This window comes from Rhamphochromis sp. 'chilingali', assembly GCF_963969265.1.
Source record: "Rhamphochromis sp. 'chilingali' genome assembly, chromosome: 7".
Lineage (NCBI taxonomy): Eukaryota > Metazoa > Chordata > Actinopteri > Cichliformes > Cichlidae > Rhamphochromis > Rhamphochromis sp. 'chilingali'.
In genome coordinates this window covers 39,654,087-39,676,284 of record NC_137934.1, presented here as the reverse complement: position 1 = coordinate 39,676,284, position 22,198 = coordinate 39,654,087, and the positions used below count along the sequence as shown (strand labels likewise).

The window sequence follows — 22,198 nt, the reverse complement described above, 5'->3', positions numbered from 1 at the left end:
CTCCAACCAGAGAACAGCATTTTTTCATCTTTGGGCTATATTAGACAAATTAAGGCAGACAAAACTCACTGTTAAGATGAAAAAAGCCAGCTATTAGAAATGGCAGGCTGGTATCACAGGTTTGGTATCTCTCAGATTGCTGAGCCACTGAAGTGAAAAGGACCCAAAGTCCATTGGACTCCAGAATGTCAGCATTCCTTTGATGTCTGATATCTCAGGCCATCCCAACCCTGACCTAACCTTTGTGGTGTATACAGATCCCAGTAATGTTGGACTTGGAGTTGTGTTTGTGCAAACAAAGTAGATTATGCAGAGAAATTCTGGCCTATGGCCTGCATTTATTCCACTACAGAAAATGAGTGCTAACTGTAGTGTGGGCATTCAAGAAATGGAGATACCTGATCACTCCTCCTTGGTTTGGGTGTTCAAAACCTAAAAGGGATCTGCACAGTCACTTGCTGGATCCTGTATCTGCAGAAGTTCACCTTTACAGGTGAGTACAGTAAAATATAACACTGCTAAATGCTTTATCCAGAGCCCCTAGTGACCCTGCCAGCAATGAAACCCAGGTTGCCAGCATATTATCTGTTAAAGGGGAACCTCGCAAGCACATTTCATTATCAGATGAGGACATATGGAGAGCCAACCAGAATGATGCAAAAATACAAAAGATTTACCATGCTAAAATAGATGATGGGAATCTCACTGTGACTGAGGCTACCAAGTTCACCATCCTGGAAGACAAGGTCTACAGAGTCTTACAGCTTCAGGTTTGCATACCAGATTGTCTCTGGGAAACCCTTCTACAGTTGTTAGTTGATGACCCTACATTTGGCCACTTTGGCAGATACAAAGCCTAATAAAGGGTGCAAACATTGGTATACTGGCCAGGAATAGGTTTGGATTCGAAAAAGTATGTACAAAAGTCTCATGTCAGCCAGAAATAGAAGCCAGAAACCCGTAAGGTGGCGGGAAAACTGCTACAAATCCTAGTGACGAGGCCCTGGGAGATGTTTGAAGAATTCCCTTGGATGACTGACTAAACGTTTCTCCCAGTGAAAACGCTACATCCAGATAAACTGAATCAACCTTTTAGGATTTTGATTTCCTTCTTTTGGGTTCTCTTCGTGGATTAAAAACCCAAAGTGGGGTATTTTACATTCTATGATGTAGACTTGAATTGACAGAGGATAACCAAAATATAGAGATTTTTTTTCTTTGTGAATGAACTGAGTTAACTGGAACTGGGCTCAGCTAGCCAGAATTGAGAACAGTTATTTCTATTTGAGGTTTTTCATATATTGTTTTCCTTTATGAACCACTTGAGTGGTGTTGTTTTTTCTATTATATAGTATTTAATAATCTCTTTGAAAACATCTTTGATTGCATCTTCAGGAAAGCTCACTGCAGAGCTTCCAGGTGCACAAGTGTGAACTTGGTGTTATCTGCTTTGCAGTTCAGTCGCTCACAGAGATATTCTGTCCATTTGGTTTACTGAGCCAGTGCTACTGATTCTGCTAAGCTTTATGTTCTACTTCTGTATCTCATGTCCAACATAATTGGAACTGTGTCAGGACCACTTTTCAAACTAGGGTTGATATTTTATTTGGAGTAATGTGTTTGTAAAATCATATGCCTATTTTCTGGAACCTCCCAAAACCTTCTTGCAAATTCTAAAGAGGGGAAAGAACCCATCTCTGCGTTTTCACCTGCATACATGACAAGCACACCAGACAAGCATCGAGTTTAGCAGCAATAGCCCTCACAGAACAAAGTAGGCATTAATATAACAGATATGGCATTGCTTAAGTCAGAAAAAGCATGGGAAAGCATCCTACAGAGTCACCAGCAAACAGTATCCTGCTATTTGTGAACAGCACGCCAAACGGGTATCCGTTTAGCTAAAACTGAGGTGGGCTGGCATTGAGCTCAGCTGATCTGGAGCATGACTCTGCAGCTTCAGGCCCAAGTTGTTTGATTTTTTGTTTGTTGATGCATTATTACCTTTTTATTTTCCCTTTCTCATTTGTCCAGGTGAAAACTTTGAGCAGAGTCCCCTGAAGAGGACATTCAAGTCCAAAGTTCTTGCACGTTATCCAGAAAATGTGGAGTGGAACCCATTCGACCAGGATGCTGTTAACATGGTATGTGGACTGTGATTTCTGGAGAAATGATAGGCAGAGGATAAAGGAGGCTATGGATTCTATCAAAATTACGGCGGGAAGAGCCCAATGGGATCATTTCTAGAGGAAATGGGGCAGATTAGTGGTTTTGGCCAGAGGCAGAGGAAGAAGCTTTTGAGGCTTTGATTTAAAACACAGTTGGGCCTCAAGGAATTGTGGGTAACAAAGCAATTAATACAAATCCCCTCCAAAAAGTTTTACATTTAAAGCTGTACTGACAGTGGCAGAGTTATGGTTTTGATTTAGGTCTTTTAAAATCTTGTCAAGAGAAGAGTTCCACACTGCCAAACAGTATTTGGGATAGAGATACCAGACATATATGAACAGATACGAATCACATGTAGATGAAGAAATAATAGATTTTTAAGTTTAGACATCTAGGAAGATCTATAGCAACACAACAGTTAAAAGGGACAGGCTATGTACTGAATATATAGCTTTACATTCTACCTGTGGCAAAGGTGATGCGCACACATGCAAATATGTGCCTTAAAGGGAGTTTCTACTCTGCAAATAAAATATTTTTAAAGTGCTTTCATATAAATAAATTACTAAGTAGTGTAATCAGCTGCCTTTCGAGTGAATCTCTCATTTTATATGCAAAAGTAAACTTGATGATGGCAGTCCCTGCTCTGCTCTGAAGCATAGGTGAGCCCAACGTACTGGGCCGTCAGCTAGTTCTCCACCTGCTGCGAGCAGAAGAAATCCTACCATCTCCAACTGTAGTCCTAGACAGCAGAGATGGACCACATGTGACAGCAGGACAGGAATGAAGGAGACATGACCAGCACAGTGTTCGTGATGGAAACAAAGGCGTGTACTCTCCGTGTGGATAAAGAGTACACACCTTGTTTTCCACCTCACCCAGCACCACATCTTTTAAATAATTCAGCCGCGCATCTCTCCTTACATTGACATGGAAACAGTCCATTATGCAGCAGTGCAGCAGCTGAAACCTGATGATGCCATGTCAAGGGCATTTAATGACAGAAATATCATTCTTTCTTTTCCCATGTTTTCTGATCATTACAGCTCTTTAAATCATTATCATTATAGCCTTAAATCTCCTCTTCTACCTACATACCTCCATCATCTTATTACCGTCTCACCGTCTGTGGAATCTAATCTCCTCCTCTTTAGGTTTCTGCTGGGAGGGAAAATCATATATTTGTAAATGGCAGGGAGGTTTGCCCACTTCTTATGGATATGGTCCTGTCAGTAAAGAGAATAAATACAACCAAATGAGTATTAGCCCATGTTCTGCAGGCACAGAAATCGCACACTTTTCAAAACTTTACATTACACTAATATATATACTAGTATACATATATACTAATATACTAGTATATATATTCCCATTCTTGCTCTTTAAGTTAAACCACATTTTACATACTAGATCTCTGATGTGTTGCAGTCTGTGAGCAGCAGTTTTCCTGTACCATAAACAATAAACCATGCACATAGGTTGAACTGCTGCTGTCCTCATTTCTTTTTCACATCAGTATTATAAACAGGAAGACATTTAAATTTGGTTGTTTTGTCCTTTAACTGCTACATCGTGGAGCTCATAAGTATATTGGCTCCTACAGGAACAGCCACCCTGCACCGGTATCTCCTGTGTTGCTCCTCACTCACGTAGTTAGATGATTGTTACTGCTTCCTGGTTCATTCTGCAGGCTTGTACTGAAGCCTGGTTAATGCTTATTTGAGACAAGACTTGCCAGATGTCATCATTTATATCATTATCTTTCATTGCTGACTGAACTGCTCATTAAGAGCCATGGATAATCCAATCAGGCCTAAATATTTGTTTAGATGCCCGTCAGCACAGAGCACAATAAGGAAGAGAATTCAAAATGTCAACAAATCGTCAAAACAATTATTGTGGATAACAGTTTGTGTGCATGTACACATGCATGGACATGGTGACTTGAGACTTGTCTCCACAGTGTGTCCTTCGTCTCAGCAGCCAAGTAAACCTGATGATGGCAGTAACTGATAGAGTTTGGCTGTGAAAGCAACAAGTGATCAAGTAATCATATGACACGTGATTGCTATAGAGAGTTAGCAAATTTATTTAATAATTAATCTTCTCCTCATTTCTTGAAAATAGTGGATGTGTGGTATAAGACGCCATGAAAGACTTCCTCAGTGCCGTAGTTAACATATTCAGGTATTTTGTTTTGTCACAGCAACAAACAAATCAGTTCAATAAGGACAGATCATTAGAAAGAATCACAGAATACTCCGATGGTCTGTCTCGGCAAAACAGAACCCCAGCTGTAAAAAGGATTAGGTGAGGACCCCCTGGAGCCTAGACACCGTTGGTGGAGATGAAGGTGGCTTGAATGGAGCTTGAGTGATGAGATGGAGAGGTGGTGGGTTGCACAAAGACGCAGTGAGAGTACGTGGCATGAATGGAAGTGATGAAGCTCAGATTTAGCCGGCAGCACCTTGGAGCGGACAAATGTGAGGCCATAGATCTTCCTTATTGAACTCATTATAACAATAAAATGGAAAACAAAAGCATAAAACCGCAGAAATTCAAATTTGAGAATGGTCATGCAGAGAATCGCTGCCTTTTTCTTGTAAGATTTTCACCTGTAGAATTAAATGTAAGCAGCATTTTTACCGGTGTTTGAAAATCCTATGAGATCTGGAAAAGTGAAAGATTATGGACACATAAAAAGATTCCAGCGTGAGTGAATCAGAACTGACGCGATGACTTCTGTTTGCCCTTTCTCTCTGCAGCTCTGTATGCCCAAAGGTTTGTCATTCAGGACACAGGCAGACCAGCGCGAGCCTCAGTTCCACTCCTTCATCATCACCAAGGAGGATGGATCTCGAACATATGGTTTCGTTCACACCTTTTATGAGGAGGTGACCAGCCCACAGATCTGCTCTGCCATGCAGACTCTCTACCAGATGCACAATGCCGAGCAAACAAATGCCGCTTCTTCCTCCTCCTCTTCTTCCTCCAGCATGGACTCACTAGCCAGCAGTTTAGATGATGGTTACTCCCCCACCTCATCATCCTCATCATCTTTATCTCGTGCAGCGGGGAGCTATGACTCGTCACGGGACACGCTCTATGTGTCCAAAGCCTTGTGTCTGATCACGCCTATGCCCTTCATGCACGCCTGCCGGCGCTTCCTTGCACAGATGCACTCTGCTGTCATAGCTGCAACCGCACCCCCCTTGCCACTGGAGAGCTACGTTTACAACATCCTGTACGAGGTGCCGCTGCCTGCTCTGGGGCGTTCACTCAAATTCCACGGCATATACGAATCCATTGTCTGCCAAAGGCCGGGACCAGGAGAGCTTCCCCTGGCCGACTTCCCCCTGGCAGAGGCCTTTTCTCTGCTAGGCGTGGAAAACCTGGTCCAGGTGTTCACCTGCACCTTGCTGGAGATGCAGATTCTGCTGTACTCACAGGGTAAGTACATTCTACACATGCTGTTGGATTTCTGGTGCTATTACACTTTGAATTGGTTCTGCATACAGAATACAAACAGGCTGTGTCACCTATACCACACATTGTTAGATAGTTCCATTAACCTATTCTCTAAACATGCTTCCAACATGGTTTCAATGGACATTTTAACATGTTATAGGACCTGGAGAGTCATTGATAAGTTAAATGTCCAGTCATCAGCTTCAGTTTACCTTATTTTAGTAATATCTTATGTTGCCTTATGAACAATTGTTACACTACTGTAACATTATACAGTAGTGGGAAAAATGTTTGCCGCCTTCCTGATTTCCTATTTTTTCTATGTTAGTAACACTTAAATGTTTCTAAATTTCTAAATGAAGGTTTATTATTATTAAAGGGGAAGAAATCCAACCCTGCACAGCCCTGTGTGGAAAGTGGGAAAATACTTTCAATTCAATTCAATTTTATTTATATGGCACCAAATCACAACAACAGTCACCTCAAGGGGCTTTATATTGTAAGGTAGACCCTACAATAATACATGCAGACAACAATTATATGACCACCTATGAGCAAGCACTTTGGCAACAGTGGGAAGGAAAAACTCCCTTTTAACAGGAAGAAACCTCCAGCAGAACCAGGCTCAGGGAGGGGCGGGGCCATCTGCTGCAAGTAGCCAGGACCAGTAGCAAAGGTAACTTTGTGGACTCACGAGACAAAAGTTGAACTTTTTGGAAGGCGTGTGTCACACTGCATAATGCAGCGTTTCAGAAAAGGGACATAGCAGCAGTAAAAGATGGTGGTGGTCGTGTGATGGGGCTGTTTTGTTGCATCAGGACCTGGAAGACTTGCTGTGGTCCCTAGCTTTTGGTCACTGTAAGATGATGGCACATTTTCATTTTTAATCATTGTTATGTTGCCAGTTTGTGGGTAGCTAACATATGATTAGCATATTTTGGTTTCATTTCCAAAATTGGGACAATTCAGCGTCCTGGGTGCCGGCGGAGTTAAATTATGTTAAAGATGCATCTGTCTTGGCAGTAGTTGGATCTCCACTCCACAGCCATCTGATAATCCGCTGGTCTGGCACACTGTGAGGATATGGGCTCAGATGACAAAACACTTCTGTCTGACTGATTTGTCTTGTTTGAGTCCAATCGCATCAAATGACCCTTTCTAACCATCTACAAGCAATCCTGTATTTCAAGATTGGCGTGGACGGAGCACTAGGTGCTTTAATGATTTGTTCACTGATAATAACTTAGCATCTTTTATGAAACTCTCTGAAAATTCACATTTATTCAGGCGTCTTCAGATTAGACACTTTCTTCAGTCTTAGATGTCGAACTTTCCTGAGGTACTTTGAAGACGGCAGATATGTTCCTAACTTTGTGTCCAACTCAGAAAGGGTTAATATCTGCTATCTGTCACATGCTGGTGGGCATTAAAGGCCCTTCGATTGTCAGGCATTAAACTGCTTGTGAGCAGGACTTAAGCATGTCTCTGTCTGAGGATATGTGAGATTCAATATTTAAGTTGATAAATTCAACATCCTTCTGTCCCGACCCACTCGCACTGGCTGAGAGATCTGATGTCCTGTCTAAGCCTGGAAAAGATCTGTTCTGATTAGCGATACCAGCAAAACATACAAACAGCTGTGAGGGTCCTTGCTGAAATATTTGCAAATCTCCAGGCCCTGAGTTCATCACTGCTCTATGAGCCTGCATGTAGATATTCATTTGTTTATTCTTATATATTCTTATTCTATATTATTTTTTCTACATATATATTTCTCTATTTAACTGCCACCTTAACAATAACTAAGTTTAGCTCTGTTCTTTCTTAGAATCTAAGACCTCATTGCAATATGCTTTTTTCCCCTTTCACAACCTCTGCGATGTTTTCTTTTTTATTGTGCTTGTTATTAATGTGTGTGTATTCTGTTTGGTTAACCTCAATAAAAATATTTGAGAAAAAAATGAAATCAAATTCAATTAATCAACTTCAGAGGTTTCAGTGGATACATTTTTGTCTTCACTCTATTATGCTATGACGTCGTTTCTTACTTTGAGGCCTTTTAGCCACTGGAAGCTATTGTAAGGCTTTCTGTCTGGTTGCCAGAAGTTGTGGATGTCTGTGGAGAAAATTTGTTTCAGAATCAGAATACTTTATTCATCCCGAGGGAAATTAGGGTTACAGCAGGCAGCACGCTAATGGCGCATGCGCACTCACAAAGGAACCTTCTGACCAACTTTACACAAACATCACATTGGGCAGACATGTCAGAAGGTAGGCTGATAGGAAAAAACAACGAAAATACACTACATGAGGTAAGAGGAGGAGAAAAAAACTCCACTCAGACTGAGCTCCTAGTGGGAGAAATTCAAATTCAAATTTTATTTGTCACGTACACAGTCATACACAGTACGATATGTAGTGAAATGCTTGGACAACTGCTCGTGACCTAAAGGAAACAAAAAAGGAAAAGGCTATGAATAAGATAGGAAATAAATATGAAAAATTAAAAAGGGTAAATTTAACTAGGAAGGAATAAAATATAAATTAAGGCTAAAAATGAAATAACTGTACAACACAAATTAGAATGAAGGGTAAATTTAACTGGGAAGAATAAGATAAAATATATAAATTAAAGTTGAAAAATAAAATAACTGTACAACAAAATACACAATACACAATATAGAACTATATAAGAATGTATGAAGAAATCTAGATATAAATAAATATATACACACTAACAGCAGCTGTACAAGTATTAACCGGAAATGAAGAATATAGTGACCAGTGTTGTGCAAAACCAAAGTCCAGAAAGTCCAGTGTGTGTGTAAGAACCATATGTGTGGGTCAGTACTGTGTGGTGGTGTGATTGAGAGACCGTATCGCCTGCGGGAAGAAGCTCCTCCTCAGTCTCTCTGTGTTGGTCTTCAGGGAGCGGAATCACTTTCCTGACCTCAGCAGAGAGAACAGTCTGTTGTTGGGATGGCTGAGGTCCTTCACGATCTTCCTGGCCTTGGTCCAGCACCGCCTGCTGTAGATTGAGTGCAGGTCAGGGAGCTCGGAGCGGATGGTGCGCTCAGCTGACCGCACAACCCTCTGTAGAGCTCGTCTGTCCTGCATGGTGCTGTTCCCGAACCAGGTTAAGATGTTTCCCGCCAGGATGCTCTCTATGGTGCACGAGTAAAAGTTCCTGAGCACCTTGGAGGGCAGTTGGAAGTCTCTCAAGCGTCTGAGGTGGTAGAGACGCTGTCGGGCCTTTTTCACCACGGTGTTGATGTGACAGGACCATGACAGGTCCTGCGTGATGTGAACTCCGAGGTATTTGAAGCTGTCCACTCTCTCCACTGGGCACTCGTTGATGACGGGGGTCTGGTAGTTCCTCTCCTGCTTAGTGCTGAAGTCCACTATCAGCTCCTTTGTCTTACTGACGTTTAGAAGGAGGTTGTTCCTCTGGCACCAGTTCTCCAGAACAGTTTGATAACAGAAAAGAAAACATACTGTTCCTGTTTTCTATACTTTGAAGCGGAGAAGCATTAGAAACTTGTAAAGTAAAAACTCAGATGAAAACAGAGAACACTGTAATGAGGCTTTATGTGCATATCACACTCAGATACACAGTGATCAGATTTCCCTGCTTCTAGGATTCCTTTCATTTATTATTGACAGCTGCAGTGAGACGCAGTGTGTGCGTTCCTCACTGTGTTAGAGTATTAGAGCCAAATGCAGAGAATCTAGTGTGTAGACTGAGATCATTATTTGTCCTACATTCCTCAGTCATACTCTTTTGCAGTTTCAGTGCAGCTTCAGCACTCTCTCTGCAGCTTGTTTATCTTCTGTGCATGATGAGTCATGCAAAAAGAAGCTGTTAGCTCATATACCAGACCTTCAACTCCAAATCAAAAAACACCAGTTTTAAAGGCGGCATTCATAACAACCATCAGAAACTACCTCTAGGAGGTCCAGGTTCTCTGTAGGCACGTAGAAATCGCTCGTGTAAATAAATGAAGAGGAAAACCCTTTTTTAGTTTGTGAGTCACGTTTGATTAAATGGGATTCTGATAAATGTCGTAAGGAGTTATCTGTCCAGACAGAACAAACTCTGCTGAAAGAGGGACATTTAACTTCTCAACTTTGAGGCAAGCAATTGAAGTGGGCATCAATGAGAGTGACCAAAAACTCGACTCCCTCACTATAGATGTCAAAGTTGTCCCAGTGATCCTTTCTACATTTGTAAAATCTTGTCTGGTTCCATTGTTCTGGCATCTTAGTATTTAGTATTTATTTATTTATTGTCATTGTCAAGAACAATGAAATTGCGTTTGGGGCTTCCATACAACCCAAAAAAAAGAAGAAAATAATAAATACCCCTTAAAACCCAAGTGTACATATTTAACCCAGTGTGACTCCAATGCAATAAGACAATCCTTAGCAATAATGTTCGTAGAAATTCAGACAAAGACCTGAGAAACATGACAAAATACAACAATGCAACCCATTCAATATTATTGTACTGTGAGATATGATATCAGATATGATAGTTATCTATTTAAGAAAGAGGGGGGGGCAGGAGGGGGAAGAGAATAAAGATATGATGCACCAATGCAGACCAGTTCATTGCTATTAAGAAGTTGGATATGGTTATTGTCCGTGAGAGGGGGGCAGAGAGTTCAGGAGCCTCACAGCCTGTGGATACAGGCTGTTGGCCAGTCTGGATGTTCTGGCCTGTATAGACCTGTACCTTCTCCCTGAGGGCAGCAGATGGAAAAGGTGGCGCGCAGGGTGATGTTGGTCCCGCAGGATACTGTGCACCCTCCTCAGACAGCGAGTGGGGAAGATATTACTGATCTCTGGCAGACTTGTTCCAATAATTAATAATTCCAATTAATTCCAATAATAAAAATAATCTTCACTCTCTGGATCTGATCACGCACCTCACTGTGTATTGTTCTTAGTAAAGAAAAGGTTTTTCAACACATTTTAGTGTGAGCTTGTTAGTAAAGATGATTCTTGTGGCCCTTCCGAGTCACATTTATTCTGCAAAGGAGATTTGCTGCGAGAACGTGAGGTTTGCATTTAAAATGTTTGCATTACAAAAAAAATTATATTAAAGTGTCAAATGACATATATGATATACAATTAATAGCTGCAAAGACGGTGTGCTTAACCGACTGAGTTAATGATGTCAGACTTTAACAAGCACTGAAGCTTTTGCTCCAAATTAAAGGCAAATAAAAACCTTTTCATCTGTGCAGTCATGAAGACACTATGACTGTAATCACATTCTTGGCATATGTCAACGTGATTTCCTTGTTTCAGCATGTTCTGAGGTTACCGTCAAAGTCAATTTAGGTCAACAAACTTTCTTACAGAATACAAATTCACGAGTGCAAATTCCAGAAAGACTGTGTGTTTAAGCTGCAGTTGAACTGCTACATTTAATGTTAGCTTAAGTTTAATATGCTTATAGGTACTTTTGTTTCTGCCACAAGTTTAAAATCAAGGATTTGAAATCATGAATTAGGCCAGTTTCTGCAATTACTTTCTTTGAAAATCCACAATAATACTCAATAATACAAACTGATTAAAAATGAGCATATTCCTCGTCTTTTTACATTCTGCACAGATTACACAAACACGAGTGATCAAAAAAAGTTGAGTAATTATGTGCGTACAGAAATATACCAACTTCATATGTAATGGCGCTGTAGGCAGGGAAACATGGAACAGTGCTACACGTTAATGAGCTGCTGTCCTGCCGTGTCGTTATTGATTGTGTTAATAATAAGCTAGCCGTTATTATTAAGCACTGTGGCATGGCGGTTAGCACTGTCGGCTCACAGCAAGAAGATCCTGAGTTCAATTCCACTATCAGGGGTCTTACTGTGTGAAGGTTGTGTGTCTCCACGTGCTCCAGCTTCCTCTCACAGTCCAAAGACATGCAGTTAGAGAACGGAAGGATTAGTCAAGATTCTTTATTCGTCACATGCAGTGAAAGTGTTTAATAATGTTCACATTCCTACTCAGAGTCTCTGACTTTGGCAACCACTCAAAGAAAGAAAAAAATGTGTAGATGCTAAAAAACTTCCAGCAGCAGAAGGTCGGTGGATCAATCACAGGCCAAAGATGGAACCACTGACCTCACTGGATGTTGATGGGACCACTGCAGGAGATTCACAGGTGTTTTGTAGATACACCTTAAGAATCTGTCTGCAGTTATTCTCTATATACAGAAATTGCTTGAACTGCTTAAAAAGCATCAGACAGAGCCAGGTGCCTGTGTGCACTAACACTGCACTGATGCAAATGTCATTTCCTGTCCTGACCTTCACAAGAACTGTTAGTCTGTTTGCTGTTTAAGGTGCATCGTATGCGTTTATCCAGAGCAGTTGGCCAGCGTTTTCACACAGTGTGATTAATCAGCGTGTTTGACTTGTCATGGGATGACAACTTGCTTCCTGACAGTAACAGCTGTTTACCACAGACTTGCTCACTTCTTGCCTTGTGAGACTGAGCTGCTGGTCTTTATCAGGCCCTAATGCACCGTTACAGTTTCACAATGACTTGACCTGTTTCGTCTTGTTTTTCAGTTCTATAACAACAACAGCAACCCTGAGCCCTGTCACTGCTGGGGCTTTCCAAAATATATCTGAAGGTGCCTCGAGTTAGCAAGTTTAAAGTCTGTCAGTGTGAGTAAAGGGAAGAGGAGGGAATTTATGAGATACTGCACCTCACCACTTAAGTCAGATTAGAACAGCAAGTGTTGATGACTAAAGTAGAACAGCTGAACTTGTTATTTTAAAGCTAAAGAGAGCAAATAGGATGAGACATGCTGCAACATTAAGAAACAGGAGTGTTTCTGTGAGATTTGCTTGCTGTGTTTCCCACACTAAGGAGAAACTTTGAACATGTACAGACATATGAAAAATATGCTCACACGCCTACAGGTAGGAGCTTCAAAACCTGGCTTGTCTCTTTCCCACAAAAACATTTATTAATTACTCAGATTTTCACTTTGAGAATGCGTCCTTATGCCTCATTCACCCCTAAATTTAACACTCGCCTCGGATGGATCGGAGAGCAACTTGGGGTTAATATTGCCAAAGGCAATCCCCGTCTGCAGACTGGAGCAGACGGGGATCAAACCACCAGTCTTCTGATTAGTAGTAGCTCAACTTCCTGAGCTACAGCCAACCTGTAAATCGTGCTTTGATTAAGTGCAGTTATTTTAGATTTGCATGAAAGGTAATCTTCATATATGTGTTATAATGCAGTTTAAAAAGTAGGCCCAAACCTCAGCACTGCGCCAACTTAGCCCCACATTTTACTCCGTACCATATGGCCCCGTATGCCAATAGTGCCCAGTACCATGATGTGTACGAGGGGCTTTGAATACCACGAGAGCTTTAACATACACAAGTGTCTGCTGTGGTAGCAGCTTTAGTAACTTCTAGCAACTCTGCCTGTGGAGGTTCTTAATGACGATGGGAAAAGTGTTTGCCCTCTTCCTGATTACTTCTTTTGGCATATTTGTCACAACTTTATGTTTTAGATCATCAAACAAATTTGAATCTTAAACAAAGCTTAAGTAAATACAAAATGCACTTTTTAAATAATGACTGAAAAAAGGCGATCCTGACCCACTTGATGCTGTTTGAAAAAGTAATTTCCTTGTAAACCTAATCAAGCATTTGTGATAATTGGTCATGAGTCTTTAACATCAGTTGCCATTGCAGAATTGCAGAAGCTGGTTCCACAGAAGAGGGGCCTGGAAACTGAAGTGCTCCTAGCTGCCGTTCTTCTTCTTCTTTATTTAAGAATAGACTAGAATACGTGTATATGCTGCCCCCTTTAGTTTCAGAACAATTGCACCCTTGGTTTGCTGCCTGTAGTATTTACCTTAGTAAAAAAAACATCAAGTACTATTGCAGATAGAGCAGGGCGATATGGCCAAAAATATTTATCATGATATATATTTGAAAATTTGCGATAACGATATAACCGACGATATAATTGATGCGAGACAAAATACAACTCCACAACATTACTAGCGCAAAAAGACAACCTTCCATTTATTTTCACTTAAACAAGAAGCTGGTTTTTATGTACATTAAAGCTTTATAAAAATGTAACAGTGCAAATGCAAATTCCTTGCTGAAAGTTTAACCAAAAGGCATTTCCAGTAGAAATGGGCTGACATATCCTGAGCATAACCATGTATAATATCCACTGAAGTTAAAAAGAGGTGCTTTGCAACATTAAACTGCAGTGTGCAGTACGCATTTTTCGGACCATAAGGTGCACGGGATTATAAGGCACATTAAGCGAAACAAAGCAGTCAGATAAATCAAACTTTATTAAACTCATTCTTCTTGCTTCCTCCACTTCTGTACCATTGATTCATTAATGTTGAATTCTCTGGCAGCTGCTCTATTCCCATGTTGCAGTATATTAATGACTAACCTCGTATTGTGGATGGATTATCTCAGTTGTTCTCCTGACTGAAGTTTGGTCCGTTTACAGTATCCTGCCATGCGATTGCATTTGTCTCTAACCATGAAGAACCTTCACGTTAACTTTTATAAGTGGAAAAGTGTTAGTGTTGGTCCTCCAGCTTCACTGTTTATGTTATGCTAACATAGCTGTGTCGCTAGCGATCACGTAGCACATCATTATATACCAGCTAGCCCAACTTCAGTAACCCTACAAACGTCACTGCTGTTTAGTTTCCTGTCTTCATTTATGTTGGAAGTGATAGCAGAACTGTACGTTTGATTTTTTTCAGAAATCTCTCAGTCAGAACATGCTATATCATGCTTAGGTAACTAGCGAAACTAGCGAGCTAACTTCCGCTAGCTTCCTGCTAACGTCTAACTCCGTTAAATGTAATAACTTTAGTTTTCATGGATGCCTGGAAGTTAAACTTCATAGTTACACCTGGTAAAGCAGCAATGCTGATCGTTTTATTAAAGATGAAAGAATTTAGACAGTTTTTAACTCTAAGTGATGCTGCAGTGTTGTTTGACCTGAAGCATACGGAGTTTAGGACCCAGATTACTCCCAGATTTAAGAGCATCTTAGTCCGACAAATACGACAATAACAACGGCCGCTTGCATGTTCTGCAAAAAAATGTGCTTTGTCGTGTATCTGACGGACAAACACCAAACCAGTTCCACATCACGGAAGTTGCACCATTTTTACAAACCAATTCTGGTTCATCTGTTTCACTCAACAATCGGCCATGTGCGTATGAAAACAAAGGCACTGCGCATGCGCGTTTTACTCCCATTCTATCGCGATATTTCATTTTCCTATCGTTGCCTAACATTATACCGGTATTACCGTGAACGGTATAATATGGCCCAGCCCTAATTGCAGATTCCAAAATTTGCCTTTGAGAGGAATCACACGTATTGGTTCTTTAGACATCACTAATTCTCCCAACACAAAAGAAAAAGACCTATTGCCTCACTTTTTATTTGAGTGTGTGACATTTATTCTAACATGTATTTTACACACTTACCTAGAGCAGCTGTGCTTATAATTGTTTCCAAGTGTGTGTGTGTGTTTATATAGACATTTAAACGCAATTGTAAATACATTCTGCTTCTAGAAACGGACGTTTTCCGATAAGTGAACCAGCTGTATCTCCGACACGCAGACTGTGGTTAAGACTTTGGAAACCTTCAGTGAAGGTGCACATACAGATCGGGAGATGCTGGCTGAGCCAGGGGGAGTGGACCATAGGAGAGGAGAGGATGATGAATTCATGAAACCTTAGTTATGTTTCCTCCAAGTGGACTTTTCACTCAGGCCATAATGATGAAATCTGATTGAACTGCTGCTGAACTCAGCCTGCAAGACACTGTAGCAGTGCTTGTGTGGTGTTTGGTGGAGCTTAGCGTGAATTTAGGATCATCAGAGTGCAATTTTACAACTGACATGAAACTACGTGTTGCTGTAATGCTCTTGTCTCACATCACACTTCTTTCTCTGTGTTTCTCAGACTACCAGCGGTTGATGACAGTGGCAGAGGGCATCACCACCCTCCTATTTCCCTTCCAGTGGCAGCACGTCTATGTTCCCATCCTGCCAGCCTCCCTCCTTCATTTCCTAGATGCACCTGTTCCCTACCTGATGGGCCTGCAGTCCAAAGAGGGCACTGACCGCTCCAAACTTGAGCTTCCTCAGGAGGTACAACATCAGCCTGGGTAGCGTTAATGCACAGACCAGCCACAACATTAAAACCAGCTGTATAATATTAATTACTATCGACCAGGAGTCCTACCAGGCAGGGTACCAGTGTTGGTGTCTATGGTCTGGCACAGGATGCTGGCCGCAGATCCTTTGAGTGCTGTAGGTGTATGGTGCTTCTGTCACTGGGCTTGATCAAGCTGTGGATTCATGAAACTGCATCAACAATGGTCAGAAGGCAGCCAAGTTTGTGAACGCCGTAACTCGAGAATGAAGGATTTTCATAGTTATGTCACAGGTGCATCTCCTAGAAATTTGGGACTAGTTTAAATCTGACTCTGGGTCAGGCAGAGGTGAAAAAGTACAGACGTTCTGTATTTAAGTAGAAGCGCAGATACTCCGGTAAATATCAAATTACTGAATCAAGAGGATGACTTCACACATGAGTACTGTCAGGGGTCAACGTGAGATACAGCATGTGCTGTGGCTCAGCACAGGGAAAAGAGTCACAGCTCACAGTCATTTCTAATGTGAGTTTCAGTAGATTTCCTTTGTGTACAGGCTGTGATTAGCTGGTCTGCTGCTCTGTGTGGATTTACAAAACTGATTTCAACAAGATGTAAGCAGATGTTTCACAAGCTATAAGACAAAATGTCTTAAATTTGTCGGTTACTGAGCCGTCCTTACCTTTAAATCCAACCTCTCTTCTTCCTCTCCTGTCCTGTCTTTCTCATCTTTATTTCTGACTGAAGTTGTCTCTCACTCTTTCTCTGTGTTTGTTGATGTTTGTGCAGACATTGGATGCCCCTTAACCCTTTAAAGCCGGTCAGAGCAGCACGCTCCGTTTTGCGTAACTATTTTTAAATCCCTGTAGAATCTGAACCGTGTAAGCTAGCGCAATGATTTTTTTTTGCATATGAAACCGGAGGAGTTGTACTTGCATCTTATGCCATCAGCTTGTCCTCGGTCACGGTTTCCTTCCACATAAAGCTTTGCAAAAACTGCATAAAAAGCGCTTGCAGGAACAAAAACATAATATTCCAGAAACAGGTTTTGCTGATCTGATCAGCTGTTCGTAACACTTCCCACATTGAAAAAGACGTCAACGCGAACGATCGCATGTCCGCCATTTCCTGCCCAAAACCGGAAGTGACACCATTTTGCGGAAAATGTAGGTTTTTTTTACTTGTAGGCCTTAAAAGCCTATACTGGTGTTTTTATAAGTCATGTTTGACTTTATGCTTTTCTGAATAGTTGCTGGGATGCTTAGAACTCGAATTGCACTGCTGGAAATAGTTTATTTGATGCACCTGCTGTTTTCTTTGCAAATTTGCATCATAGGATTGTTTTTTGTTTTTCCTGCAGTGTATAAAAATTGCTGTATCTCCAAAATAAAACTATGAAGACACTCAAAATAAATTTCCTGTTGTTGTAAACTATTTTTTGCAACTTTATTGTATTTAAAGTTTTGAGGGATAAACCTCTTAAATTTCTCCAAGTAGAAATATATGTAAAAAAACCAAAAACGATTTTCAATTTTTTTGTACTTTATTGCACTTTTTTGCAATTAATGTAATTACTATGGACTTAATGCATACATATTATTAAAATATGGGCTATAACAGTTGTATTGATGTATCGCAACTTGAAATGCTCCCAAAAATGGCACTACAGCATGTAAAAATATACAGTAAGCTCTGGCGGATTTGGTTCTATAGTAGGTCTTAAAGGGTTAAAAAAACATTATTCTCTTTAAATAAACCTAGAGTAACAGGCATGTTTAAAATGTAGGGAGTAAAAGTTGTCAGAAGAAAAATACAGATACCTGAAAATTCTACATAAATACAGTAACGAAGTACTTTGTTATGTCCCACCTAAGAGGTCAGAGGTCAGGTTTTCTGAAACTCTTGTGAACACAAAACTCCAGAAAGATGTCACCTAGGATTTTTGCATTTACACCAGATCAGGATGTCATCTGTATTTTTATAAAAAATGTTCCTTTTCGGAGCACCCAAACTGAAAAGCTTGTAACAGGAAATTGTAATAACATAGAACTTAATTTATAATTTCACATCTTCTAGTTTCTGTTCAGGTGTGTAGGTAACCTCCTTTAAGTCTAACCACACACACACACACACACACACACACACACACACACACACACACACACACACACATACACACACAAAACAAACACACTTGCACATTTAAATGAGCATGGCACACATTTTACTTATTAAACCAGAAAAAAACTGAATCAAACTTTATTAATAATGGTTCCGTTTGATCAAGTCTCTATAAGAACACAGCAGCCAGCTCAGCTGGATGAAATACAGTCTTTATGTTGTCTTTGTTCTGGATCTGCTATCTTTATCTTTGTATTTATTGTAGTTTTAGTTTATAAAAGCCTAACATGCAGTTTTAATGCTTTATAATGCTACAATGCTGTTCTTCTTTATTGGATGAGGTGATGTTTTTTTTAACTGTATCATCCCCTGCACTATATTCAATTCAATTCAATTCAATTTTATTTATATAGCATCAAATCACAACAAAAGTCGCCTCAAGGTGCTTCATAGGTACAGAGAAAAACCCAACAATCATATGACCCCCTATGAGCAGCACTTTGGCGACAGTGGGAAGGAAAAACTCCCTTTTAACAGGAAGAAACCTCCAGCAGAACCAGGCTCAGGGAGGGGCGGGGCCATCTGCTGTGATTGGTTGGGGAGAGAGAAGGAAGACAGGATAAAAGACATGCTGTGGAAGAGAGACAGAGGTTAATAACAGATATGATTCAATGCAGAGAGGTCTATTAATACATAGTGAGTGAGAAAGGTGACTGGAAAGGAAAAACTCAATGCATCATGGGAATCTCCCGGCAGCCTACGTCTATTGCAGCATAACTAAGGGAGGATTCAGGGTCACCTGGTCCAGCCCTAACTATATGCTTTACCAAAGAGGAAAGTTTGAAGCCTAATCTTGAAAGTAGAGATAGTGTCTGTCTCCTGAATCCAAACTGGAAGCTGGTTCCACAGAAGAGGGGCCTGAAAACTGAAGGCTCTGCCTCCCATTCTACTTTTAAATACTCTAGGAACAACAAGTAGGCCTGCAGAGCGAGAGCGAAGTGCTATAGACATATAAATAAACTGATATGAAATAATTAAATGAAAAACAGTCAGTTTCCTTGTTATCGTTAAATTCACCTCAAGGCAGGGCCAGACAGGAGTAGTCTTTTATTGCTTTGTCACTTTTCAGCCTCAGTCAGACAGTGAGGAGGTGAATGTGTCCTGGATTTTAACCATTGTATTAGTCCAGTGCTGGGTGGGTTACAGTTACTGTGTGTGTGTGTGTTTATGTGTTAGGGCACGATAAGGCTCTAACAAAGCAGAAAATCGATTCTTTCAGGCCTCTGGCTTTGCTCACACCCCCATCATCACCCTGGGTCGTTAATCTGGGACTTTACATATGGGTGTTAATTATCCAATTCAGTGCAGGATGCCTCTGTGCATCACCCACAGCTCCCTTCTAACTCTCCTCACCTCCTCCTTATCCCCTCACAGGAGCCCCTGCATGAACAGTTTGTCCCTGTGTTTGCCTTTGAAGTGGATGTGACCTAGAAATGAAAAGCCACACAAAGAGTAGATGATGAGAGGGAGGAAAGTGTAGCCAGAGTTTGTCTTTTTCTAACCCTGTTTATTAAAAACGTGAGCATGAGAGATGTTTGGCTCTGTTACACTGTGCCTTTCTCTGCCTGCAAGTATAGCTATGAGAGGCCAGAGCCAAACGAACGTTTCTGTAAACTTAATTCAACAAGTTGGTTTTTGGTTGTGTCTGTATGCTTACAGTCTCATGGGCTCACGTGCCTTACTGCTATCTCACAGAACTCCACGTACATCTCACCTAATTTCGATGTCTGTTTTTACACTCATTCAATATTCTCACCCAAACCTTCTTTTACTTTGCTCAGTGAGATTTACTACATTTAGAAGTCAGCAAACAGGAATTGCACTTGGACATTCAATCAATTAACAACTAAGAAATTCCCCCAGCTGTGGTGTACGTCGGTCTGTTTGGCAACATTTTTATAGTCCTTGTAAAACGTTTTAAATTGAGAGGTCCTTTAACAGTCTGTATTCTGTGATATGTAGAAGCTCATTTCTACATGTTTAGTGTTTCTAGAGGTTTTGCTTTAATCCCCCATGAGGCGTGATGCAAATTCCATCCTATCACATTTGGATTGGTGTCTGAATATATGCTGTTATTCCATTGGCCTATATTCTCGACACTCCATATCCCAACCCCCATCATACCTCCACCTCCTAAAAACGATCTGTCTTTACTAATCCTGCCTCCACCAGCTGTTTCTCCTGTCTGCAGTGCACAGAAGACACATCGATCCAATGTCTGCGGTGAACACATTTGAATTCACTTGTTGTGCCAACAGAAATGCACATCACAGAACTGAAACTTGCACCATTAGAGTTTATTTCAGAGCCTAATAAAAACGTGTTTTCCTCTCACAGGCCAACCTGTGTTTTGTGGATATTGACAACCACTCCATCGAGCTTCCAGAGGACTTCCCTCAGTTCCCAAACAAGACCGAATTCATCCAGGAGCTCACTGAGGTGTTATTAAGCTTTGGCTTCTCTGCCAACACTGGCGCCCCGCCCCGGACCCGCTCCAGTCCTGGCAGCACCTCGTCCACCCCAGGAAGGGAACGCAAATCCGCCACCCTTCGACAGCTAGAGGACGATGGACGTAATGGCAATCTGGCAGGAGAGGAGTTAGTGGTGCTGGAGCTGCTGCAGGGAAATGCTACGCTGGAGAGACTGCAGGCACTGACTAAACGCACTGGGGTGACTGTGGCACGTGTGGAAGCCCTGAGGGCTGGAGTCAAAGGTCAGCCCACCGACGGAGGAAACCAAACAGGAGGTGAAGAAGAGGAGCTAAGGAACGCCAAACTGAACGTTCAGCTGAGGGAGGTGTTCGCCAGCCGCTTCACTACCATGTTTGCAGACTATGAATCGTTTGTTATCCAGAGCGCTCCTGATCTGGAGTCCTGGCTCACCAACAGGGAGCAGATGCACAACTTTGACAAGGTGATCAAGGTTTTCTTTCCCGTTGTGCCTCAGTCAGAAATATGTTTGTAAAAAGGTCGTACCTTATTGGAAAACAAGTGTTGTACTCAACGTTTTCATGGTATTTGTAAAAGAGGCATTTTTCTTCTTACCAGTTCCTTTTTTTCCAAGTCCCAAGATGTTTTAGTTATTATTGGACAGAAGTACAAAATGATATCAAAAGAACATGAGGCCAAAATAACAAACAAACCACAATATAACCAAGAAATAACTAAAAAAAACAGCAGCTTACCTCCCTAAAATGACATAAACAGGAGGAAACAGTTTCCAAATAAGTTGTAGTTCATCTCACTTGGTAGTGATTTAAAAAGCAAAAGAACAAATGGAAAGAAGGGCATATCTAAGGGAAGGACAGTGGATCATAAGAAAAGCCAGAGGATTTATCATGAATTAGCTGGAGATCATCCATAATTGGAAGAAATGATAGCGTAGTCTCTTTGGACTCTATTTTCTTTGTTCTGTTTATTTGTGAAACCTGTTAGTTCCTGTTACTGTTTCCTATTAAAGTATTTTATGTAAGAATGGACAGTATTTTAAACTGAAGAATCAGTCTGCATATTTTCAGTCAATGTTTAGTGCTGATTAGACTTATTTATTTCATTGTGTTGTTTTCCTTTCTGTTAAAATTCTATATTTACATTTTCCTGGCATTTGTGGTTTAAGGCTAGCTTTGTTTATTACAAACAAATTGTTGTCTGAAAGTGGGCTCTTTCTCCCTGTGCTTGTCGTAGGGGATTGTTTTATAGTTGAGGTTTTTCTATAATATTGTGCTGTCTTTACCTTAAAATCTAAAGTTACTAAAGATGCTATATAAATGACATTGAACTGCACAGTACTGAAAATACATATGCTCTTGTGAACAGGCTTCATTCCTGTCAGACCAGCCAGAGCCCTACCTTCCCTTTCTGTCTCACTTCATCGAGACACAGATGTTTGCCACCTTCATCGACAACAAGATCATGTCTCAGTGGGAGGAGAAGGAGCCTATGCTCCATGTCTTTGACACTCGTATTGACAAGGCACGCCTCTATAATATCCGTGCTCCCAGTCTCCGGTCGTCCTGCTACCAGAGGTGCTCCATCCTCAAAGAGTCTGGTAAGCTCAGATGGGGACGTGTGTGTGAGAGATTTATTTCTGTGTGAACATGGTTCAGATTGTTGGTTTGAGAAGCATGTGTTGTGAAAATGAAAATATTCCAGGCTAATTAACTTTCTCACTGAAGTGAAATAAGTCT

General features: G+C 41.0%; 1 protein-coding gene across 6 annotated transcripts in view; it reads left to right on the top strand.

The window, feature by feature from the left end:
- The window catches only part of dennd5b (DENN/MADD domain containing 5B), a 78,672-nt gene that overhangs the window by 36,485 nt on the left and 19,989 nt on the right, over positions 1–22,198 (top strand). For all 6 annotated transcript variants that reach the window (XM_080886752.1, XM_080886750.1, XM_080886751.1 and 3 more), the window contains 5 exons: positions 2,035–2,144; positions 4,935–5,619; positions 15,639–15,826; positions 20,350–20,925; positions 21,828–22,059. In XM_080886752.1, the coding sequence (XP_080742878.1) occupies positions 2,142–2,144; positions 4,935–5,619; positions 15,639–15,826; positions 20,350–20,925; positions 21,828–22,059 (1,684 nt within the window). In that variant the 5' untranslated portion in view covers positions 2,035–2,141. The remainder of the gene's footprint in view (positions 1–2,034; positions 2,145–4,934; positions 5,620–15,638; positions 15,827–20,349; positions 20,926–21,827; positions 22,060–22,198) is intronic.